General features: G+C 54.1%; 10 protein-coding genes across 10 annotated transcripts; 3 read left to right on the top strand and 7 right to left on the bottom strand.

Moving 5' to 3' along the window:
* Positions 1-949: 949 nt before the first annotated feature.
* On the top strand, positions 950-3,781 carry MAA_06332 (suppressor of Mek1; the record flags this gene model as incomplete). Its single annotated transcript, XM_007824330.2, has 5 exons — positions 950-1,066; positions 1,159-1,270; positions 1,337-1,421; positions 1,485-2,848; positions 2,910-3,781. The coding sequence occupies 5 exons, from the start codon at positions 950-952 to the stop codon at positions 3,779-3,781; spliced, it is 2,550 nt and encodes an 849-aa protein (XP_007822521.2).
* A 929-nt stretch (positions 3,782-4,710) lies between these two features.
* Positions 4,711-7,174, bottom strand: MAA_06333 (AAA family ATPase; the record flags this gene model as incomplete). Its single annotated transcript, XM_007824331.2, has 3 exons — positions 4,711-5,481; positions 5,577-6,634; positions 6,739-7,174. 3 exons carry the CDS (start codon positions 7,172-7,174, stop codon positions 4,711-4,713), a joined length of 2,265 nt encoding a protein of 754 aa, XP_007822522.2.
* Positions 7,175-7,722: 548 nt separating this feature from the next.
* On the top strand, positions 7,723-8,755 carry MAA_06334 (uncharacterized protein; the record flags this gene model as incomplete). Its single annotated transcript, XM_007824332.1, has 2 exons — positions 7,723-8,107; positions 8,184-8,755. 2 exons carry the CDS (start codon positions 7,723-7,725, stop codon positions 8,753-8,755), a joined length of 957 nt encoding a protein of 318 aa, XP_007822523.1.
* An 859-nt stretch (positions 8,756-9,614) lies between these two features.
* On the bottom strand, positions 9,615-10,603 carry MAA_06335 (secretion-related GTPase; the record flags this gene model as incomplete). Its single annotated transcript, XM_007824333.1, has 3 exons — positions 9,615-9,928; positions 10,126-10,393; positions 10,574-10,603. 3 exons carry the CDS (start codon positions 10,601-10,603, stop codon positions 9,615-9,617), a joined length of 612 nt encoding a protein of 203 aa, XP_007822524.1.
* Positions 10,604-11,715: 1,112 nt separating this feature from the next.
* Positions 11,716-12,875, bottom strand: MAA_11347 (WSC-domain-containing protein; the record flags this gene model as incomplete). Its single annotated transcript, XM_011413335.1, has 2 exons — positions 11,716-12,626; positions 12,704-12,875. 2 exons carry the CDS (start codon positions 12,873-12,875, stop codon positions 11,716-11,718), a joined length of 1,083 nt encoding a protein of 360 aa, XP_011411637.1.
* Positions 12,876-14,001: 1,126 nt separating this feature from the next.
* MAA_06336 (glycoside hydrolase family 61 protein) lies at positions 14,002-14,438 on the bottom strand (the record flags this gene model as incomplete). Its single annotated transcript, XM_007824334.2, has 3 exons — positions 14,002-14,064; positions 14,126-14,353; positions 14,397-14,438. 3 exons carry the CDS (start codon positions 14,436-14,438, stop codon positions 14,002-14,004), a joined length of 333 nt encoding a protein of 110 aa, XP_007822525.2.
* Positions 14,439-15,153: 715 nt separating this feature from the next.
* MAA_06337 (Serine/Threonine protein kinase) lies at positions 15,154-17,571 on the bottom strand (the record flags this gene model as incomplete). Its single annotated transcript, XM_007824335.2, has 3 exons — positions 15,154-15,821; positions 15,883-17,215; positions 17,287-17,571. The coding sequence occupies 3 exons, from the start codon at positions 17,569-17,571 to the stop codon at positions 15,154-15,156; spliced, it is 2,286 nt and encodes a 761-aa protein (XP_007822526.2).
* A 2,586-nt stretch (positions 17,572-20,157) lies between these two features.
* On the bottom strand, positions 20,158-20,728 carry MAA_06338 (mitochondrial 60S ribosomal protein l19-like protein; the record flags this gene model as incomplete). The annotated part of the gene is made up of 2 exons (XM_007824336.1): positions 20,158-20,493; positions 20,591-20,728. The coding sequence occupies 2 exons, from the start codon at positions 20,726-20,728 to the stop codon at positions 20,158-20,160; spliced, it is 474 nt and encodes a 157-aa protein (XP_007822527.1).
* A 357-nt stretch (positions 20,729-21,085) lies between these two features.
* Positions 21,086-22,048, top strand: MAA_06339 (Ribosomal RNA assembly KRR1; the record flags this gene model as incomplete). Its single annotated transcript, XM_007824337.1, has 1 exon — positions 21,086-22,048. One exon carries the CDS (start codon positions 21,086-21,088, stop codon positions 22,046-22,048), a length of 963 nt encoding a protein of 320 aa, XP_007822528.1.
* A 245-nt stretch (positions 22,049-22,293) lies between these two features.
* On the bottom strand, positions 22,294-23,448 carry MAA_06340 (uncharacterized protein; the record flags this gene model as incomplete). The annotated part of the gene is made up of 2 exons (XM_007824338.1): positions 22,294-23,317; positions 23,390-23,448. The coding sequence occupies 2 exons, from the start codon at positions 23,446-23,448 to the stop codon at positions 22,294-22,296; spliced, it is 1,083 nt and encodes a 360-aa protein (XP_007822529.1).
* Positions 23,449-24,010: the final 562 nt, after the last annotated feature.

Here is a 24,010-nt window from a genome sequence, read left to right as displayed (position 1 = left end):
AGGAGCCATAGATGATGGACGATAACGATAAGAGCCCAAGGGACGGCACCGAGGACTAGTACTACCGAGGTGCACAGCGGACAAGTCTACAGTACGCGGGCTCTACCGGAACCAAATGCTGTTGGTAAAGTACCGGCGACTGGGCTGCGAATGTAGTCTTTGTGTCGCGCTGCCTGCCACTGGCCCTTCCTGAGTGGCGTCTCCGGCCTCCGTAGGCGGGCCACGCTGGCCCACGCATCCCCAGCAAGACATTGATCTGAGCCCAGCACAACTTTCAACTGCCCAAGCCCGTCGTCGCCGTGCGGTCACGCGCTTTGCCCACTTGGACATCCAACCCATCGGCTTTGTCTTTTGTCTCTGTCCCTATCCTTGCACCAAACCCTCACCTCATCGTCATCAGCTCGCAACTCTCCCTCTCCGCAGCCTTGCTGTCGCACGCTGCGCACCTCGCCGTCATCTCGTGCCCTGCGCTGCGGTCCCGTTCGCTCCTGCTGTTGTCGACAGCCCAGCCCGACCCGAGCCCCGACCGGTGGTCGCCTGCGGCGGCATTTGCGTGGCGCAAGCAGGCATCGCAGCCGAATGCTCGCTGGCGGCTAACTCGCCAATCCATCCGACATTCGCAACCTCGCGGCCTCGCCTTCATCAAACCCCTCCCCACGCGGCCGCCCGAGAACATTGGCCATCTCTCATCTCCTTTTCGACCCGGCGACCCTGCGACCCGGCAGACCGCACCCTCCCCCAACAGCCTGCCCCTCCTCCCGTCGCCGTAGTCGCGTGTGCGTCCTGCCCTCCAGGCGCGCAACAGAACAGAACCGTGGCGGCGCTTACGATCCTGAGCCACGAGACTCCGCTGTCCGAACTCTCCCTCCAGCAGCATCTCGACATTGCCCCGGACTTGGCTGCTACGTATAGGCCGCTCGCCACGGAGGCGGACTCCGAGCCGGTGATGATGGCACAGCAGGTGCCTCATCAGGCGACGGATAAGAAGCGCGTCAAGGTCTATGAATTGCGTGACAATGATTGGTTCGATCGCGGGACAGGCTTTTGCACCGCGGCCTTTGCGACTGTATGTGTTTAAATTTGCGAATCTTGCCAACTGTCGCGACTGCTTGCTTGGTTATCATGAAAATGGGCTGACCATCTCCTCTCACCGCACAGACCGAAGATGGGCAGAAAGATCCACGAGTCATCGTTGAGTCTGAGGACCAGCCAAACCGACTGCTCCTAGAGACCAAGATTCAAAAAGAGGATGGATTCCAAAAGCAGCAAGGTTTGTTATTGAACCGTCAATACGCTCATCGCAGACGTCATGCTAATGGCATTCCCGTCTCATCAGAAACCCTCATCGTATGGCAAGAACCCGGAAGTGGCGTGGACATGGCTCTCAGCTTCCAGGAGGCGGAAGGATGTGCTCTGATATGGTTCGAAATAATGCCCTGGCACTTTCCCGCCATGCTGTTAACTTGATGACTAACTTTGATCAGGCGATTTGTGAGCAATGTGCAACAAACGTTCCAGAATACAATTGCTGGCGACGACGGGCTTTCAGACGATTTGGCCATCGAGGTCCCCGCGACAATCAGCCTCCCTGCCGCGGAACTGGGCAACCTGCCCGAAATCGAATCCGGCATGCGTTTCATGAGCTCGAGTGCCAACGGCCGCGATGCGCTTGCCAAGTTCATCATGGCGGATGACTACATTGGGAAATTGATTCCCTTGGTTGAAATGGCTGAAGACCTCGAGAGTCTACCCGACCTCCATCGACTCTGCAACATCATGAAGACAATCATCCTCTTGAACGACACAACCATCATTGAGCACGCTGTATCAGACGAATGTGTCCTTGGTGTAGTCGGTGCCTTGGAATACGACCCTGATTTTCCTAGCCACAAAGCCAATCATCGACACTGGCTTGATAACCAAGGCCGATACAAGGAGGTTGTCCGGATCGAAGACGAGCAGACGCGGCAAAAGATTCATCAGACATACCGGCTTCAGTATCTCAAAGATGTTGTTCTTGCACGGATTCTCGATGACCCAACCTTTTCGGTTCTGAACTCGTTGATTTTCTTTAACCAGGTTGATATCCTCCAACATCTGCAGTCAAATTCCGAATTTTTGAACGAACTTTTCGGTGTATTCAATATTCGACGACCTGATCAGAAGAAGAGGAAGGACGCTGTTCTGTTCATCCAACAGTGCTGCGCCATTGCAAAGAATATCCAACCTCCAGCGAGGCAGTCTCTTTATAACAACTTCATTGCTCACGGCCTGCTCCAAGTCATCCACTTCGGGTTGAAACATGGAGACGTCGCAGTTCGAGTCGGCGCCACCGATATCTTGGTCTCCATTATTGACCATGACCCGCAAATGATTCGACAGACAATTTATCGCCAGATGCATGAAAATACACCATCACTGGTTGACTCATTGATTGAACTCCTTCTTGTAGAAGTTGACTTGGGTGTCAAGTCCCAAATCTCAGAGGCTCTCAAGGTCCTCCTAGATCAGGGAATCCCTCCGCAAGGACCAGAGTTCGCCCGTATGAATGGTGAATTTCCTGGCCGGCCCCGGCCTCAACCGGCGGCGGACCCTCAACAGGAACTCTTCCTCACTCGGTTCTATGAACGATCTGCGCTGAAGCTTTTTAAGCCGTTGTTGGAACTCGAGAACAAGACGGGTTTGGAATTTTCAGTACAGCAAGCCTCCATGTTCACATATCTCGTCGAAATTTCATGTTTCTTTATCCGTCAGCATCATCGATTCAGCAGATATTTCGTCATGAATCATAACATCATTCAGCGTGTTTCACAGCTTCTCAAAAACCCAGAGAAGTATTTGCGACTAGGTAAGATGCTTGTTGTCGATGGGGTAATTTGGCGACATAGAATGTGTACTAACATGCATAGTTGCCATACGGTTCTTCCGTAACATCATTGGAATGCAAGAGGAATTCTATATCAAGCAAGTCGTCGAGAAGCAGGCCTTGGGCCCTGCGCTGGAAGTTCTTGCAGAAACTTTGCCAAGAGACAATCTGCTAAGCTCGGCATGCCTAGAGCTGTTTGAATTCATCAAGAAGGAGAATCTGAAGGACTTGGTAAAATATCTGGTTGCGAACCATAGGGACCTCATGACCAGTTTGAGCTACTTGACGACTTTCAAGGACATGATTCAGCGATACGATCAGACCCAAGGATACACCGCCAATATGGACTACTTCCTAGAGGAAAACGACGAAATGGCCCGGAAACCCCCTCCCAATACGAGGTTAATGGAGCATATCACTGTGGACCCAAGCGAAGAAGAGTACTGGAACACCTCAGACCCTGAAGATGATGATGAGGAGCACCGCCCAGATGTGCGCGACAAGATCTTGCCCAGCAATGGACCCCTGACACCTTCCAAACCTCTTGTCGACTACCCATCGGATGAAGAGAGCGATGAAAATGCCAACACGGAAGGTGACACTGCTACAAAGGCCAATAGTGGCCCAGAGGAGTCGGCAGCCACCGAAAGACCTAGCCTCCCGGCTGTTGCATCACCGCCTGAACGATTGTCCGAAAAACGCCGCCGTGAAGAGGATGAAGAGGATGAGATAGGGAAGCTTATGCAAAACAAACGCCGGAACAGTAGTTCTTCCGAGTCGAATTTAGCGACGGGTTCGCGGATGACCCCTAAACGAAAGCCGTTTGGGGGCGGCTCTGGAAATGGCAAGATTGCCATAAGCCTATCGACGGCAGTGAGGACAGGGGGAGGATCAAGGCCAGATGAGGAGTCATAACTGGTACATGGATTATTTGTCCATTTTTTGCTTCCTTTTTCGGCGACGGCGTACGGGACGGTTGATTGACGTCTTTTTTTTTTTCCTCGCCTGCATGAGAGTCAAACCGGCATGGTCGTATCGGGAACGGTCGGCAACGGCAATGAGAGGTCACGCGGCGTTATCAAGCCGACCTATGAGTGCACACTTATCATGGGGTTGGTCGCAATATTTTACCTCAGAGACGATCTTTGGGAATGGCAGAATACCAGCGATCTAGATTGAGTTTTGCGAAGAACTTAGACGCGGGGGGAGGGAGCTTGGTGACAAGGACTGGAATTGAGGGACAGGGGGTTTTCAATTTTTGGTTCTTCTTTTCTTCTCCCTTTTTTTTCTCCCTTCCTTCCCCTTTCTCAGCTATAAACATGAACGGACATTTGGGAAGAGCTGGCGTGAAATTACCTGCAATGGCGATCACGCAAATTAGGGAGACGGGCATTCAGGGGGGAGCTCGAGGACATTTGGCGGATATGCTGCAGCTCCTAATGTATCATATATAATGAAGGGCTGGATACGACGGGTAGCGCAAAGGACATGCTGGGGGGCGAAATGAATGAATACGTACCCTCGGTCTGGACGACGACAACGACGGACAATGGACAAGTCATTGGCTATGATGATGCCTCACAGTTCTACTGCAAGCAAGGTGATGTGTGTGGTATGGAAACGGAAAGAAGAAGAAAAATCTTGCTTAAAAGTATAAACCTGCACCGTGAAAATGCCATTTGGCCAGATTCCCATGGGTGCTCCTAGATGTATGTAATTGTGGCATGGGGGCAAAAGCCAGCCGTAAAATGTAGCTCGTTGTCGCAGATGTGAGACTGATGATGAGGTTTCGTCATAGGCACAGCTTTTTTTTTTGCCTTCACAAACCCCCCCCCCCCTTTTGTCTACTTGCGTCTAAACTGTCTTGACCAATTCTCATACCCGCTAATCATGAAGCTCGTAATATTCCTGGGTGTCCTCTCCATGGCGGCGACCAAGTCATCCATGCCAATCTCCAGCCTGGCGGTACCCGTCTCGTCGTCGTCGTGGGGGCCCAGCACCGCCAGCCCGGCCTCGTTGCAAATGGCCTTGATCTCGGCGCCGGAGTAGCCGTCGGCCAGCCTCGCGGCCTCCCTTACGTCGACGTCGTCGGCGAGGGCCAGCCCCCTGAGGTGCACGCCGAAGACGGCCTCGCGCGCCGCGTGGTCGGGCGGGCCGACGTAGAGGACCTGGTCGAAGCGGCCGGGCCGCATGAGCGCCGGGTCCATCGCCTCGGGGCGGTTGGTGGCGGCGAGGACGAGGACGCCCGTCAGCGCCTCGAAGCCGTCCATCTCGGTGAGCAGCGTGGTGAGCATGTTGACGGCGCCGGTGGAGCGGGAGCCGCCCGACGACGGGGAGGAGCCCGGGCCGCGCTGGCCGCCGATGGAGTCGATTTCGTCGAAGAAGATGATGGACGGGGAGGCGGCGCGCGCCCGCTCGAACAGCGTGCGGACGGCGCGCTCCGACTCGCCCACGTACATGTTGAGCAGCTCGGCGCCCTTGACGGCGAAGAAGTTGAACCCGGATTCGGTGGCCATGGCCTGCGCGGAGAGCGTTTTGGAGCAGCCCGGCGGCCCGTAGAGGAGGAGGCCCTTTGGAGGGTTGCGGAGGACGTGTCGGCTTGAGGGGTTGGTGTTCTGTAGATGGTTGGTTTGTTAGTGGATGTAGTTGTGGTGTGTGGGAGAGAGTTGACGACGACTTGGTAATAAAGAGGGGGGGGATAGCGACGAACCTTGGTGTTTTTAATCATGCGGTTTAGGACCTTCTTGAGACTCTCTTGGCCGCCTACATCCTGCCAATGAATCGTTGGCGGCTTCAGATTGATGTCGTGCATAGCCGTGGGCCTCGTGATCCTCAATGCCTGCTCCATATCGTCCTTGGAGAGGAATTGTTCTCCCGCCGTACAGGGATCGAGACCCTCCTCGTCGAGCCTGTTGCCGAGAATCTTCTTGGCGTTCAGAACCAGGTTTGCTAAATCGTCGCCATTGTAGGCATGCGTCTTTTGCGCCACGCTGTCCAGACACGCCCTCTTCTCGGCGGGGTGAACCGGCGGGTCGAAGAAGTTGAGAATCTCGAGACGTTCGCTGGCTCTGGGGATGGGGAGAGCAATGTTCTCTCTGAAACGGGAGCGTTTCTGGAGCTTGGCAGGCACGTCAGTCATGTAGTCCAGACATGTGGCGATGACAACGACCTGAGGGAGGGCGTTGCGGGCTCTGGCTTCGGCGGACAGGGCGTCGAGTTCTTCGCCTATGACGTCGATGACTGAGTCCCGGTTCGATCTGTCCTTGCAAATGAGGTCTTCTAGGCCGTCAATGAGGATCACGCTCGGTTGGAGGGTGTGTGCTTGCTTGAACGTTTCCCGAATGGCGGCCAGCTTGTCCGGGGGTTTGATCCAGAACGGCCGCCCCCATCTTGTATCGGCAATCTTTTGCAGAATAAAGGTCTTGCCCGTACCGTGTCCGCCGTGGATGACAAAGGCGCACGACTCTCGCTCATCCTTGACCCAGAACTGCCGAGTGAACCCCTTGAGGAAGCGGTTGATGGTGCTAATTTGCGAGGCGAGGCCAGGCACGCCGGTGACGGCCAACTCACCGCCCGTGAAGGCTTCTGATTCATCTGCAGCGGCGGAGTCATCTCCCTCTGCCAGGATGCGGATCGTCGATGATGAAATGCTGAACTTGGCAACGTTGTTTGTGTGCGAGTTGACCGAGACGACTTTGAACGTGCGCCGCAGCTTGTTGATATTGACGCCTTCAAACACCATGCCCGGGAAAATCAGGTCGGCACGCTCTATATTCCGCAGTTCAGTCAGCCAACACAAGACAGATTTGTTCAACGACGAGGAACACACACACACACACACACACGAAGAACAGAAAGGAAAAGAAACCCACCCATGGACAGGCTCAACGAAAACTCCCAACAGGCGGCATGCCTTGCGCCGCGGCCGTCCTTGGCCTGCTGCTGCTCCTCACTCACGTCCTGCACAACCACCTCGTCCACGTCCGGCATGCTCTCCAGCAGCGATATGCGCACCTGGTCGCCAATCCTGAAGCCCGTCGCGTCCTGAAACGCCCTCGTCATCATGACCACGTTGGGGCTGAGGTTCTTCTCGGGCAGAATCCACAGCGAGGCTTCTCTCCTGACCGGGCTCTGCGCCTGGTCCTCCAGCTTCTCGACGACGCATGGCCTGCCGTTTTCCAGGCCATTGGTGAGCGCGATGAGGGATTCCTTGCTGACGTAGAGGCGGGCGGCGCCGAGGAGGCTCGCCTTTTCGAGGGCCGGGTTGGCGAGCGGACGCACTTTTGCGTCGATGCTTTTTTTCACCATGGAAGGCGAAGGGCAGGTTCGGATTCGACTTGTGTGATTTGCGCCGGGAACGAGCGCTTGCTGGAGTTGGCGAGTTTTGTGAATTGGTAGGTTGCAGGTTGTGAAGTGAAGCGTTGAAATTTCATACAAGTGCCGTCGGGATTCTGGAACCACTCTTTTGGTGCGTGGCCGCCAGCGTCGAGGAAGTTATTTTCGCTTCTCAAGTCGCATTGAAATTGAATCCAGGAACAGGTTCTATATCTCGCACCGCAATCATGTTACGTTGAACGCCATCCCCAGGAAGCAAGGTGGAATAGTCACGAGCAACATGCCCAACTTACAAACACCCATAGTGGGGTTTGGCTGGCCGCTTTTTTTTTTATAAAAAAAAAAGGGAAGTGACGTCCTCAGAAAAACAAGGGTCCCACCCATGCCCGGCGCCCCATTGTCCGTTCCGTCCATCGAGCTTCATCCAGTCCTTCTTGAGCTTCAACCGTCGTCGAGCGTCGAGACCACATCGTCGCAATCCTCCGATCCCCAATGGCACAAATACCCTCAACACCACACCAATGATCCGACCCCAAGGGCTTCGTCGCGCCGCGACCGCCCTCCCGCCCTCATCCTCCATCCCAAGCCGCACCCTCTCATCCACAACCCCGACCCAAGCCGATCCCCAATGGCCTCTCCTCAAGAAACGAGCCAGTCCGCCAAACCAACAAGACACCATCCACAGCGGCGGCACGTCCCTCATCGAGAGCCTCAAAAACCGACAGCCACAAACACCTTCCGCAGCAGACCCAGCATCCTCACCCGCCTCCCTCGACACCACATCTCCCAAACCCGACTCCCGCCTCATGCTCATCCTCCACGGCCTGAGCCCTCACCTCAACGCCAGCGACTTCTACCGCCTCGCGCCCAGCGATCTCTCCTCCTGGCAAAGCGTCATCAAAAAAGGTACACACCCCATCGTCCCCAAAAATACACACCCACAAAAACATCCGACTCTCTGACCCCGAAAAAAACACACCAGTCCAGCAACAACGGAATCCCACGACCCTCGAGCCCCTCGGCCGCTATCACATATCATTCTCCACCTCCACAGCGGCGATATCCTACCGCGACCGCCTCCTCCGCCTGCACAAACTCGCCCATTACAAAATCCGCTCCCCGGGCGGCCTCTGGGAGAGCTCCACGCCGAGACACCTGACGTCACCCGCGGGCGAGGACCCGGCCGCGGAATTAGAAACGTACACGGTAACCTCCGGGACGCAGCGGACCGTGGACGCGCAGAGACGACGCGCATCCGGGGGCAACAAGTGGGCGCAGAGGCTGGCCGGCGCCGTGGGCGGCCTCGGCCACGGGGGGCCTCGGCCACGGGGAGAAGCCGCCGGCGGTGCTGGTCCACGTGTACCCCCCGACACTGACGGCCGGCGACCTGGCCGCGCACATTGTCGAGGACGGCCTGTCGAGGGGCTGCGGGTGGAAGGTGTGTCCGCCGCAGGAGCTGCAGGCCGAGCCGGCGGAGCGAGCTACGGGCAGGGCATCATCCCACGGGAGTCCCCCCGGCGCCGACGTGCAGCCACGCACGCAGCGGGATATTGATGTTCGGGAAAGGCTCAAGAGCCGGTTTGTCGTGGTTTGCGCCAACGACGCAGAGGCGCGCCGCTTTCACCGGCACTGGAATCAAAGAACCCTCACGGCCGGACCAGGGGATACACAGGCAACGAGAAGAAATATAGTTCATGCGTCAATAATAAACTGGTAGCCGCCCGCACTATTCACTAATCTTTCCACCTCCCCAACCTTGCCGTGTCTTGTCTTCTCCCCCCTTGCCTTTTTTTTTCTTCCCCCCCCCCCCCCATCTGTATCCTCCACGCACTTTGCTTCCGATGCTTTGCCCGCCTTCCTCCCCCTTCTTGTTTATAGTATTCACCGGCTCGCCCGCAACATTATGAGTGTCCACCTGGGGAACAATCGCATGCAATCACTGTTTTGGATATTACTCCTCGCGCCTTCATGCACGGCAGCTCCCCTGACACAGGTATCAAGATCCCCCAACCCTTCAAGCGACACCGTGAAACAACGGCGGGGGTGACAAAGCCTCGCATTAGAACCCAGACCAAAATACACAAAAAAAAAAAAAAAAACTCCTAACCACATTTACTCTTCTAGAAAGACGGTTGGTGGGAGAGGCGGAACACAGTGACACGGTTCTAGAAATCGTTTAGTATAGCCCAACCGCCTCAGAAACATATTCCCCTTCTCTGTCCCATACACGTGTGACATCCGGGGCTCGATAAATAGAGACTTTCGTTTCCGCCTTGAAAACATTCGTCTAAGCGGGCTGGTTTGTTTGTTTGTTTGTTTAGTAAAATCTGTTTGCGTCTTGTGTCTGTGTCTGTATCTGTGCTTGCACACCCGCAGGAAAGACGCCGACACTCTCGTTGTCATGTGTGGACAACTAGCAACACTTGCTGCCACCTGCATCGGTCTTGTCACCAACGTTGACGCCGGTACCGGTCGCTTGGTCGTTCTTGGAGCTATCGATGAGACGCTTCTTGATATCGGCGGCCAAACTGTAGAAAGCTTTGTCGATGTTGATATTGCTCTTCGCCGAGACCTCGAGAAACGGGATGCCGAGCTCGTCGGCCAAAGCCTGGCCCTGCTCTGTTGATACTACTCGCTTGTCCTCCCAGTCGCACTTGTTACCAATCAAGATCCTGTTGACACCTTCGGTGGCATGTTGTTCAACATTTTGGAACCAGGTTCGGATATCTGGAGAAACGAATTGTCAGCTTCCATCTTGGGTCAGGCGTCGCGGTGTCCGGTGGCGTTTTGATGAAGCTTGGGGTTTGTTGAACAAGGACGGTTCCTCAAGAAGGCTCCCAGAGCCCTCGGGATCCCTTTCCCAATATTGCAGGTAGAGACGGGCCAGCAAAAGAATCATGACAAGGGGGAAGGGGGGGCCATACTGTTGAATGATCGCTCGTCAGTGACGTCGTAGACTAGCAGAATGCCCATGGCACCGCGGTAGTAGGCCGTGGTAATGGTGCGGAATCGCTCTTGGCCGGCAGTGTCCCATATCTGCAGCTTGACGCGCTTCCCATCGAGCTCAATAGTTCGAATCTTGAAATCGATGCCAATGGTGGTGATGAATGACGGGGTGAAGGAGTCCTCGCTGAAGCGCAGCAAGCAGCAGGACTTTCCGACGCCGGAGTCGCCTATTAGCAACAGCTTAATCTACACCGGGGAGCAGGTCAGTACGCGTCGATGTGACGGGCATGCAGAATGGCCACAATTGCTCAGCCGCGCCAGGTTGAAATTGCAAACATGTGCTGGCTTCCGAGGGTCCGTCGTGGCGGCAGACAGCAAAATGCGCCGGGCCGAGTCGGAGAGTTGATGGGGATTGGGAGGACGTACCAGGAAGTCGTAGTTGCGATTGTTCACCATGGTGACAGATTACGAGCGGTGAAGCGTCTCGCGGAGTGTCGGCAGGGGGGGGCGGTGACGCGGGTGACGAGGACGACGAGGGCTGTCGGCTGTAATGGCCAGCCAGAGAGTGTGGTGCGGCGGGCGAGATGCAAAGTTGTGAGTTGCGAGATGCTCGGCTGGGGGAGGAAAGGGGAACAGCAGGCCGAGACGAGGCAGGGGCGTTTAGTGGCGGTGATGTGGTTCAACCGGTTTTGGGGTGGCGGGCGGGTTTCGAGGCGTCCGAGTTGTTATAGGGTACCTGGATGTAATGATTACGTCAAGCCGGGACTTTGTTAGGCTTGGGTGCTGCCTGCTAAGGAGCCAAGGTCTACCTGCTACCTACTAAGTAGAGGTACCTAGTACCTGATAGCAGGTACAGCACTAGACAGTACTTGGACGTACTATGCAGCTGGGTACTTGTCACTTGCCCATGTCGATGGGCTCGATGGGCTCCATTGATTGATGGGGGGGGACTAATAAATGTTCGATAGACAAAAGACAAGCAGGGGTCGATCAACTGGTTCTTCCTCGCAGAGGTGGATTCATCTATACTCAATGCCAGCGTAATGTGCGGCACTTGGAGGGGACGGAGGAACAAAGAGGCATTCGAGGTTCTACAAAAAGAGACATGGAGCAAGAGGGGGCAAGAGCGCCGACACAGTCTCGGGTTGCGGACGTGGCCTGCGCTCTGGCATTGGAGGTTGCCACATGCATCGACGTCCAGCTTGCAACATGGAACGTGGAACGTTTGAAGCCCCGATGCGCCGCCTGGCTTGCTGGCACTGCTGAAGGATTCTAGATGACGGCGTGCGAACCTGCACCAGCTGTGCCGATTCTGGTCGGCTCGACTCCGCCATATGCACATCCTCCCCCCGCTCTATCCCACAATGGCTCTACGATAATCAGTCCATGGCCCCATTCGACGTCAATCCGTGTCCAGAGACACATTCAGAGCTCGACGGCCAATACATACATACATACATACGTAACTCATTCATACTCATGGGCGGCCGTTCAGCCGGCTTCCTTGGCGTGTGAAACGCAGGCCAGCTGCACTATTGTGTGTACAAGAAGAGAATTTCCCAACACATCTACCCCGTCGCCGTGAAAACATCATTCCACATCCCGAGAGCCTCGCCTGGCAAATCCGGCATCGTGTCCTTGCCCCTGAACTCCACGGGGCCCTTGGCATCGTCCCCCGAGCCGCACTCCGTCTCCAGCTGCGTACAATACTCCTGCCACGTCTTGCAGCCGACGTCGCCGCTGGGAGTTATATGGTCCCAGCACGCCTGGTCCTGATCCCAACAGTTCTTCACCGACGCCCAGCAGCCGTCCTCGTTCGAAAAGCCCGGCAGTGGCTTGGCGCACCAATTTGCGTTCTTGACGACGCAGTCCTTGGGGACGGCGCCTTCTGTCTGGTTGCCCGGACTGGGCGAAAACGACTTGGCCTCTGGGACAAACACTTTCGGTCCCGGAATCGGATACTCGCCCTGCGACTTTTTGTAAATGTTGTACGTCAGGCCAGGCGTGTCCGCAGACACGTGTCCCGGTATCGACACGTTGGCCTCATCCGGTATGCGCAGAGGGCCGTCGGGCCCCTCCTGCACGTAGATCTGCGCGCAGCCGAGATAAAACTGCGGATCCCCCTGAGGAGCGTTGTGCAGGGCCAGGATCTCCGGACGCACGAGGTAGTAGCCCGCCGGCAGGCCCTCGGGCAGACGCACCGAGAGAAGGCCCTCCTTCTCGATGAGCTTGTCCACGCACCACTGGCCCGAGCCGGCGTCGTAGCCGTCCTCCCACACCTTGAACCAGCCCGGCCCGGCGGCAGCGTTGTCGGCGTACATGTCGTCCATCTTCTTCAGGTACACCGAGCAAGGGCCCTTGTGCTCCGGCGCAATGACCCCAGGCCGGGTGCCGTCAGTCCACTCGCGGAACTTGAACGTCAGCGTGGCATTGTGCGGCGCGGGACAAGTATAGGCGACGGCTTTGTTGCCGTCACGCCCTGTAAAACACACACGATGCGTCAGAACAAGAGCGACCAACCACGTGGCGAAGCAGAAGCAGCACGGGCAGACCTACCACAGGACATGTCCTCCCCTGTAATGGGGTATATCGGCCCGTTGGCCGTCGAGCTGTCGTGCGGCATCCGCACACAGGTCCCGTCACCCTGGTTTTTCCCGTTGACATAGAGCGTGGTAAAGAGCGTGTGAGCACTTGCCGCCGAAGCGAGCACCAAGACTCCGAACTTCATGCTGAATTGGGCGATCTACGCAAAAGGAAGGGAAAGAAAGGAAAGAAAAAGGTCAGAAATATAAAGGAATGGAATGAATGGAATGTCAATGAAGGAATGAATGGACGAGTGACGAGCCTCATGTCCAAGATTACCGGGCGGACAATGGCAAGTTATATACTCCATCCCCCGGCCCAAACAAAGAAGCCAAACTGGTAGTCCTAGCTCGAACCAAGGCATTGCACATAATTGCCGCATACGCGGTGAACAAGATCTGTATCAAAATCGAATAGCCGCTGTGAATCCATGCCATCAGAAACCAATCATCAGTCGCGGGTGCCTCTCCAAATCGCGACTACGGACGAATATTGTCCAGGGGGCCAGGAACAGACCTGCCTCTTCAGGGGGCTCCTCAGAGGGGAAATAGCATCAAGGGGAATCGCATGTTCAGCTGCAAGATGCATGTATGCAGCCAAGCGAAAAACCAGTTATTGCGTGAAATACATGGTTTAAAGTTCAAAGGTACAGAATCCCAGGTACGTAGTCGACCTCGTAGCGGCGCCCCAGGGCCAATCATTCCCTGTTGTTTGCTGCTCCCCGGGACAGGGCCGCACGTTTAAATTTGGCCAGGCTTTGCCGCTCCACGCCCCCAGTCGTTGCCGCCAGCCTATCGCGCCTTTGACCTACAATTCACGCTTGAGCACAAGGTTTAGCCACCAAATTACATATCAAGAAGGCACTTGTTTCATCGCAAATTCAAACATGCAGAGCAAGACTCCGTACAAGGCCATGAGTGGAGATTGAATGTACTACTTCCTTCCAAAACCAGCGATATCCCCCTTTTTCGTGCATTCTTCAGCACGACCGCACAAATCATCCACCTGATTCATGTCCACCCCAAATTCTGCTCCTCTCCCTAGCCCATGCAAGGAGGTTGCCATTCTTCTATCCCACTTTGTGACCGTCTTTTGTTCCCTATGGTACAGTATATGGTACAGCCGTGTTATTCGTTGGCGGATATGGTGCTTTTTACTCGTTGATCTTGGCCAGAATTCTACGTCGCGCGCAAAACACATTAGTCACTCCCTTCTTTCAAAGCCCATGTTGTCACATCAAAGGAACAAAAAAGAAACCATGCAGGGTCGACTTACTCGCTGTCACGGAACAGCTGGTACTCCTCCTCGCCAGCCTTGACAGGTGAGCCGCCAAACTACAAACACCAGTTAGTTCTTTCAAAGCTCTTCGGCAAACTTGTCCAGACGAGAACCTACAGAGGGGATCAAGACACGGTCGCCAACGGTGACGCCCATGGGCAGGCGGTTTCCCTCCTTGTCCATAGCCCCAGGGCCAACAGCCAGAACCTTGGCCTCATTCAACTTCTCGACGCTGGACTCGGGAAGGAAGATGCCGCTGGCCGTCTTGGTCTCGGCCTTGATGCGCTGGACGAGGACGCGGTCCAGGAGAGGAGCGAGGGCTCGGATGGATCGAATTGAAGTAGCCTACGTGGTGAAGAGAAAGCACTCATTAGTCCTTGGGTCCTACATTGGAGGTGCGTGAACCCTTTGAGAGCTTTGTCCCGGCCATTGCCGACGTAGTTGCCAGCTCTAGCGCGTCAACGGCCACAACGGTTGCTGAGACACTACGCGGGTGCTGGTTCAGTCATAGGGCATAATACATACCATCGTAATTAGAATTAATTAAGGTCCGCAAAGTGCACCGGGTCCGTGGGAGAAGCAATTGTTGATGATGAAAGGGGTTCCGAAGTTGATGATCGCTGTTGAAGTCGAGTGGAGCTCTTTCTTCCAACAGCTTCGAGAAAGTCAGCAATTTTTTTCTGAGCTGGCAGCCACATGCCCCGGCTCCTGATTTCCCCGGTTCCGGCGACCCGCGACTCTTTCAACCGAGTCAACCCAGCGACCGCTCGGCGTAGAATAATGACGTAGCAACTGCTCAGATTGCTCATGGAGCCCAGTTTCATTGAAAACTTACACAAATATTAAACTATTGATAACAACTGTTCAACTAAATATCTATTGCTGTTTTATTGCTCTTGACTTATGCAACATGCCCCGAGGCACACCTGTAAGTCAGTTATACTCCTCTTTCCCACATATCAGTGCCATCCCTTCATGCTTCTTATGGTTTGTTCTCGTGGTATGCAAAATCAATACTCCAGCCAACTTATCAGAGATCCGGCCCCTGTATCCAGAAAAGAAAAAACGCCACATGAGTTGAGGTATTATCCAAATATGCCCTAGTTTCTAAAATTGCAATGATCCTTCTCATACATTTCAATCCATTATGTCTTAGACTGCTGCTGCTGGGAGGCGGGCGGCTCGAGTACGTGCGTATGGTCCTCGGCAGGGATGACTTCACCATTCTCCAGCTGTTGGCATATAACAGTATCTGCAACCCATGACTCGCTCAAAATTTCGTCCATCTTAGCACGAGTCTTGGGGTCAAGGTCGAGCATACGATGAACGATGTGGCGACTTTCTCGCGGCAACAATCTGAGAATTCTCCAAGGGCCGCGTATAATTTCCTTGCGTTCTCCTGCGGCGCCTTGGTTCTGAGACTGCTGGCTGTGGGATTCTGCCGTAGATAAAGCTTCTGCGTTTTCCTTTCCATGCGAGTGGCCATGACCTTGGTGGTGTGAATGGTGAGAGTGATTGCGATGACCTTTCTCTTTCAAATCCTCGTCCGTCAAGAACTCCCTAGGTACTGTGCTGGACAAGTTCCCAGTTGATTTAGAATGCGTAATGAGTTTTGTTGGGTCGTGTCCGGGAGTGGGATCAGCTGCAAAAAGCTTAAAAGAATTATCCGTCATTCTCGGAATCTTCCAAGGGAAACGCCGCAAAGTCATGCAACAGAAAATGATGGCCAGTGACCAAATGTCTACAGCCGCTGCATCATACTCCTTCACGTCGTAAACTTCTGGGGCCAGATATGGGTCAGAGCCAACAATGCCTAGAATATGGACTTAGTATACCGGCATGACATAAATTTCGGCTACAAAATCCAAACATACCTTTTGCAGGAACAGTGTCGTTCTCAAAGGGATACTTGAAGACATGGGCACTGCCAAAATCAATGATCTTCATGATACCCTTATCACTGACGACAACATTGTCCAGCTTCAAATCCCGATGTGCCAGTCCCACGCTGTGCAGGTAGGTGACACCGTTTAGAATCTGTAAGAAGCAACATCGGATTTCCTCTCGACTCATTCTGCCCGTCATGACAATCGCAAATAGATCAAATGGCGCATATTCCATGACTTCGAACCATCGGCCCTTCTCCTGGAGAATGTCCAGAGTCTCAATAATATTTCCATGGTGGAGCGTTGAACCGACGCAAAATTCGGCGGTGACCTTTTTGTTATATTCCTTCTCCGTCTCGTAGCTATGTCTGGCCCTGAACTCTTTGACTGCGAAAACCGTGTTGTCCTCCTTGCGTCGCATTAATCTGACTGATCCTCCGGCACCGGCGCCAAGAACTTTGCCAAGCTTGCCATATCTTGACGACAGACCATGGTCATCACTGAAGGGAAGTTGCTGGTTCGCAGATCGAGACGTAGGAGGTGTTCTGGTGCCTGAGGCAGGAGATTGATCCCTCTTCTTGTGGTGGTGATGTTGGTTATAGCCGGACATTCTGAAAAACCGCTTCAAATCCGCCATAGACCCTTGTGGAGTGTGGCCAGAACCAGCTCCTGCACCCTCGACAGTGAGATGTTCGTCGCTTTTGCCGAACACGCCTGAAGCACGCTTATCAGTTAGGCTCGTCTTTGAGCTGCCTGGGGATCCATGCTTCTTCTTCCTGGAAAAGACAAAGCGAGGGTCAATTGTGTGTCGTGTAGGGTGCGATTGCTGTGGAGGTCGCTTTCCTTTGGCGTATGGATCATTTGCGTCCCCGCCAGGTGTGACAGGCTTTGAATAGAAGTTGGACGCGGAGCTTCGCGACGGGCTGGACTCTCGAGAGACGGGAACGGAGCCAGGACCGACACCAAACATGCCCCTTCTATGAGACTTGTGGTCCTCAACAGAGGAGGAGCGTCTCATAACATTGTCCGAAGAAGCAGGTCGGTGAGTAAGTTGCTTGCGCTCCTCAACCACAGGAGACCTATCGTGCGAGGACGAGGCCTGAGGAGTGATTATCTGGGGGTCGCCAGAGCTAGGACCCTTGTCGGATGGTCCTCTGGAAATTCTCTTCTCAGACACTATGGACGGGCCCGAACCGGCGGGTGTAAGAGGCGGGGACGCCAACGCAGAGAGCCTTGGGCTGCCATGGGGTGAATGGAAGCTGGAAGAATTGGGTGTTGGGAGTCTCGTTGAATCCGCCGACTCGTCTTCCCGGGACGGAACCTTATTGGTTTTGTGTCAGATTTGTGTGACGCAAAGATTCAACCGACGACAGCGCATAGAGATGGACTTACTCTGGATGGGGGGAGAGAAAAGGCCTCGAATTGGAACGTATTCATACGCCTCTCTTGAAGAGGGCGACCTTGCAGAGATTTGGTAAATGATTTAAGCTCGTCAGCAGCAACCTCGGAGAAGCTATAGTCTTGTTGGTCTTGGCTCGTGGCGGGGGCTGCAGCGGATGGCGAGATTTCCTCTATGGAAGAGGCAAAGCGAACTGCCGGAGCATCATCCTTGGGATTAGAGACGTCGCCCGGAGCATTCGCAGTCGTCTGCGATGGCTCTGGGGCTGTTGGTAGCATAACGCAAGGTCAGCGAGTTGTTTTGGAAAGCGGCGCAACGGGATGAATTGCAAAAGTCAGTGGCGGCAAAGCGACGCAGAAAGCAGGCAGTCATGTCGCGGAATTCAGCCTGCAAACCGGAGTCGATTGGATTGGATCAATGTTGCACCCGCAGATGCAACCAGACAGCACCAGGCTGCGCGGGGGAGAAAGCGCAAGAGATCACAAACACACTTGCACGGAGGGGTACTGAATCCGGAAGAGTCGGGGAAAAGATGCATTGACGTACCGGCGGTGTCTGGATGGTGATGATGCCCCTGGTTGGGGGATTGGGAAGCCATGAGATGGTAACGAGCAGAGCCTGATGGGGAAGCTAGAACCGGTCCGAGGCGTGCCTGGTCGTTGCAGGACTTTAGGAGAGGTTGAAAGGAATAGGAAAGAGGAGAGCGAAGCAATGTGATGTTTTCGCTTCTTTGGGGGACTGCACGGCGATGCCTTAGCTAGCGCGAGTGGGAAAGAAGCTGGCGGTGGGGCAAAATGTTCAAGCGCTCCATCATGCTACAGATGAAGAGTAGGCAAGTACGAGGTACGAGTTGACAGTTTGGTGGTTGCAGGAAGGAGCGACACAGGCCGCAAGGACAAGGCAACTACAATAGGGAAGGGGGTTAACTAAAGGCACGCCGGAGCCGGGAGTAACATTCTGGTGGAAGCCGATGCGAAGAGCCGTCAGCCTTCTGCTCCGAATGGCCATCATTCATCAGCGAATTTGCTGCAGGTGTAGAATTCTCCGAAGTAGCTGCCATAACCAATTGTGCCATCCAACTGTTGGCAATATGCACATGGGATGATGGGCCGGTCTGAATCAGTTTGGTCGTACAAAGTACACCAGCCAAGATGCAGTCGTCGCCTTTCGCCGGCTACTGTCAGTCTGTCACCGCCACAGCGCGCCATAGAACCCACCCGACGGCCGCCCTCCGAAGGCACCGCTTCAATTTTTTTGAATTTTTTTTTTGCCTTAAAAAAATTCCTTCCGCCTGCATTAAGAGGCAAATACGACAGCTGGAGCTCGAGGGCTAACCCGGCTCCGGTAGTAAAATTGCAAGTCATTGACGCCCCAATGACATGCATGACGGATGGCTTGAAATTTCCCCGACTTACACCGCGGCACAAACCATACATGGCCTTGGCTTAATATAAGTATGGATGTTTCTGCACGTCTGTGCCATAAAGCTCATCGCCTACCTACAGTCAAATTTTTCAGCAGCTTGAACTCGACTGCATGCCGACTTCTCACCGTCCCTTGTCATGTTGTTTAGCCATGTCGAGGCGTCCGGTCATGAACATGTTCGGCAACAAGCTCGTCACATGGACTTCTTGCACCACAGGGTTCCTGACTCTCGGGCTGAAGCCGGCCAACCACAGCCTATCCCACCCACATGGAGTGCCGCATTTGTACACATCAAGGCTTCTGCTGCGTTTTCCATTTTCGATTGTACACTCCGTTGTCGGATTGTCCCATGAAGCCGTTATTTTGCACCACGTGAGATGATGCAGACTGTGCGAAACCCCGCCCGCTGGCCAAAGGCTCCGGATGCTGCACCTGAGCCTGCAACGCAATGGGCCAATTTCGACCAAGATATCTATCCATCGCATTGCGAGTCCGGTGTGGCTGAGTGCCCGTCCATGTTTCGGGACAGATCGAACAGCCGTGATGGACGCGCAAAATGGACCAGACCCACAGTGGACTTTTGCTGGACATCGGAGCTTGTTCTGCGGGAGAAATAGCTCTAAGTACTTAAGTACTTAAGTACCTTGTGGAATCGGAATCCTACCGGCGACCAGTTGGCGTCTTGCAGCCGTTGGGGCTGAAAAGCTTTTTGCAAAAAGATTTGCCTTGCAAGTTTTCAGCCGCCCATTGCTGGTCACTCTGGAATATTATGAATAATAGCCTCATGTCCCATCAACGAGGGCCACATGCTTGCTCGCCTGAACTTGGGGCGAGGAGGTCAAAGTTGGCGTGTGGCTGGTAGTCGAATTTTTCTAGAACGTTGGAATAGGATCCCAATACTCAGCTCAGACCAGGAAGATGGTGGTAGTAGTATTGACGTAGTAGTAGTCACATAAAGTCAGCCACAGCAACCGCCTGCATGTCAAGCAAGGCCCGCGGTTGCGCCGCTATACCTGGCTGCTTTGACTTTTAATATCCAGGTTCTAGCCAAGGTTTGCCGAACATTTAATACCTCAACATGCTAACAAGCACATTTGGACAAATCAAGTCTCTGTTCGCAATCCCGCGCTGTTGATTAAGCAACCGCCAGCACCATTACAAATATTCCAACGCGAACCATGCAAAAACTTTGGCATGATGAAATCCCGACGTCCTTTTTCACATTCTACCAATCAAAGTTCCATGCTATAATGATGAAATCGCGATTCTGGAATTTCCAACCTGGGCATAGGACATGCAGCATCCATATTGTACATTTGGCTTCAAGCCTGCTTCCTCTGTAGTATACACTAATCTTCACCCCTCATCTTGAGAAAAAAAACAAGGCAACTTTCAGCACTCTATAGGCCTCATATCATATCTGGCTCCCCACCGCTTTCCTATGCCACAACGTTGATACCGATCGACCTCGCTTGATAAATGATTGACCTGCACAGTCCCTCCAAAGAAAGACCGGAAAGCCGTAATTCTGACTGCTTAATCTTTGCGATTTCGTACACGTGCTTCAAACTGATGGTTCCGACCGTCTCGTGACCCGGTTTGCTAGCACCCTTTCTGTTTCCTTTCTTATTCCGCGGTGCTTCGACAGCATTCAAAAGAAGCCATGAAGTTTGTGGCGTTCGCAGATCAAAGTGGAATGATCTGTCCGGTCGAACAGTGACTCGACAAGGCATCGGCGTGCCGGGGGTTATATGTGCGGTCCTGGCATTGAACTCCTGTGATTTTGAAATAAAGTCTCGGTTAGAAATGGCCTCAAAATACGCCAATTGAACGCCAGTTGGCGGCATCGCAGTGTCCAGGCATCCTCCATACCTTGCAGAAATCCATCGACTTGACACCCTTACTTCCCAGTGCAGGACCAACCGGCGGACTGGGACTCGCCTGGCCAGCTCCAACAATCAATTTGACCACCTGGTCAACGGCGCCAGTTGCGCCCTTTGCTTTGGACATTTTGATGCGGTTGTGGCCCGTGGCGTGGTGGTGGTTTCGAGGGTCAGAAGTAGTCGCTCGAGCATGGAGTCGTCACTAGGAAGATTTCATCAAGCTCTGGTCTGGTGCTTTCGGGCAGAGCCTCGTGTTTGATATACGGTGGGGGTGGGTTTATCTTGGATTTTTTTGAACCCGCCCCACACGACTTGGCCGTCTATCCAAATTTTTTGGAAAGCACCAGAGGTTACGTTGACAATTCAAACTGTCGGCAAGCGATCGTACTTGGTTGCGAACCCGCCCGATCTTAAGCAGCGAGGTTATTCCCTTGCATCTTGTTCAACCACAGACAACGGGGGATTGGACAAAACTCGAGGAAGGATGCCTTCTACACACCAACAAGATAAGCCGTGGGATACGGACGACATCGATAAGTGGAAGATCGACACATTCACCTCCAAAGACAATGTCGGCGGCACGTTTGCGGAGGAGTCGTCATTTGTGACTCTGTTTCCCAAATACCGCGAAGTGTATCTGAAAGAAGCCTGGCCCCTCGTCACCAAGTCTCTCGAAAAGCATGGTATTGCCTGCACATTGGATTTGGTTGAAGGCTCAATGACGGTCAAGACGACTCGAAAAACATTTGACCCGGCCGCGATCCTGAACGCGCGCGATCTAATCAAGCTCTTGGCTCGAAGTGTCCCGGCTCCGCAGGCAGTCAAGATTCTCGAGGACGGCATGGCCTGCGATGTCATCAAGATTCGAAACCTGGTCGGCAGCAAAGACCGATTTGTCAAGCGACGACAAAGAATATTGGGCCCCAACGGCTCGACCCTCAAGGCACTCGAGCTCCTGACCGAGACGTATATTCTCGTTCATGGAAACACAGTCTGCGCCATGGGCGGATACAAGGGTCTCAAAGACCTTCGAAGAATCATCGAGGACTGCATGGCCAACATCCACCCCATCTATCACATCAAGGAGCTCATGATCAAGCGCGAGCTGGCCAAGGATCCCGAGCTTGTAAACGAGAGCTGGGACCGATTCCTCCCCAACTTCAAGAAGAAGACGCTCAGCCACCGTCGTGTTCCCCACAAGGTCACGGACAAGACCAAGAAGGCGTACACACCCTTCCCGCCTGCACCCGAGCAGAGCAAGATCGACAAGCAAATCGAGAGCGGTGAATACTTCTTGGCCAAGGGGGCTAAGGATAGAGCGGCCAGGGAGGAACGCAATGAGAAGCAGAAGCTTCGGAAAGAGGAGAAGACAAAGGAGCGAGAGGCCGAATTCGTGCCTCCGGAGGAGAATAGGCCGAAGAAAAAGCGGAAGAAGTCATCTGATTAAGACAAGGGAGTGGGGGCTGAATTGGGAGTTTGCTATGTTTTGTCCGACTGGAGTCGTTACGTATCATTCCCAGCTGGGGAGGACAAGTACTGGCGGCATTCAAGGCGTTTTGATATCCTACGAAAATTCAAAGATGTTTCATTGCCAAAAATGATTCGAGCAAATTTATCTCCATTCGTGTGATTCATTATTGGCCACCGATTCTTGGGATGTTTCGCTCATCCTTCTCCTCTCGTTCTCTTATCTTACAGTTTTGACGACGGGCGGTCATTAATCTCAATGACCAATTTACCAAACTGTGTCCCAGCATCCATATCCTTAAACAAGCCATCAATACCCTCCAGATTCGCCAACCCTTTCACCGTCTTACTCACAACCGGCCGGATCTTCTTCTCGTTCACAAAGGCGACCATGTCCCTGAACTCCCTCTTGGAGCCCATAGTCGAACCCCTCAGCTCGATATTCATCAAGACAGCCTGCATAGTCCACTCCATCTTGGGCGCAACCGTCATGCCGTACTGGGAAATGATGCCGCCAGGCTTCAGGAACTTGGTGGCCTTGGAGACGATGTTACCCCCCGCACCGTCAATCACAGCATCGATATACGGTCTGCTCTCGGGGAGCAAGCTCTTCAACTCGCGCTCCCAGCCGTCGTTCTTGTAGACGACGCCGCCCTTGGCCCCCATCCTCTTGGCCTTGTCAATCTTGGCCTGGTCGCCAGAGGTAACGTAGACGTTGATCCCCATGGCCACGGCGAACTGGAGCACCTGGATAGCCACGCCGCCTCCGATCCCAGTAACAAGTATGTTCCTGCCGGCTTCGGCGTTGCCGCTCTTGGTGACGAGCGCTCGCCAGCCGGTCAGGCCTGCGAGCGGCAGGGCCGCGCCCTCGGCGGGGGTGAGATGCGCCGGTGCGGGCACGACATCGTCTTCCTCGACAAGGGCGTAGTCCTGGGCGCAGCCTGTTTTGGTCGCCGATGACGCGCCGGTGATGAGGACGACGCCCTTTTCCGGCCCTACGGGGTCGGATTCCCACATGAGCATGGGGTTGAGAAGGACAGGCTTGTTGAGGAGGTCCCTCTGCTTGACGGCTGCCCCGGCCTCCACGACGGTGCCGTAGCCATCGGCTAGCAGGGGGTTCTCAAACGAAATGGCTGGGTAGAGATGTCTGCGGATGAACAGGTCCTTGTGGTTGAGGGCCGCGGCGTCCATGCGAACGAGAAGCTGGCTGGGGCCGACCTCGGGCAAGGGCGCTTCCCTGATTTTGATTCTGTTGTTTGGAAGAGCGAAAAAAACAAATTAGATGCTGGCCGATGATTGACGGAGTCGCGAGAATACTTACGGGTAGTAGACCTTGCCTGGCTTGCCATCAATCTTTTGCACATGAAGAACTCGCGGCATTGTGAAGGGGATATTCTGGATTTTTACTGGAGATTTGCAGTCAATTGGAAAATAAAAGCTGTATTATTCTGAGAGTCATTGGACAATGTACGATGAGGTACAGAGTGGTTGACGCAGGCGTGAACGCATCAAAGATGATATATGGCCCAGCAGCCCATTGCCGCCTTAATAATGCAAGTTGACGGTTGAATCGCAGATGGCGAATCGCAGACCGCGGCGGGATCTCATAGCCGAATGCATCGCCATGGCGGGGAAACAACAGCATCAAGCGTGGGGACCTCGGCTGACGCTGGGGGGTTGTACGGCGGACAAGGGACTTGAAGCTCGCACGCAGGTCCGCCTGGTCATCTGTAGACTGTCATCCACCATGTGTGTTGTGCATATATCGATAGCCAGCCCCTAAACCAATCAGCCGGCACCTGGACATCTGGGCATGCATTGCGCGTACAGTGAGGCAAACGGCAGGCCTGCACACTCTTTACTGGTACAATGTAGCTGTAGTATATCCAAATGCCGAACCGACCAAGACCCGTTGCCGTCGTCGAGGCGCCGCCCGTCCAGC

Source organism: Metarhizium robertsii (assembly GCF_000187425.2).
Source record: "Metarhizium robertsii ARSEF 23 chromosome Unknown MAA_Scf_6, whole genome shotgun sequence".
Taxonomy (NCBI): Eukaryota; Fungi; Ascomycota; class Sordariomycetes; order Hypocreales; family Clavicipitaceae; genus Metarhizium; species Metarhizium robertsii.
This window is presented reverse-complemented; position numbering and strand designations above follow the sequence as displayed.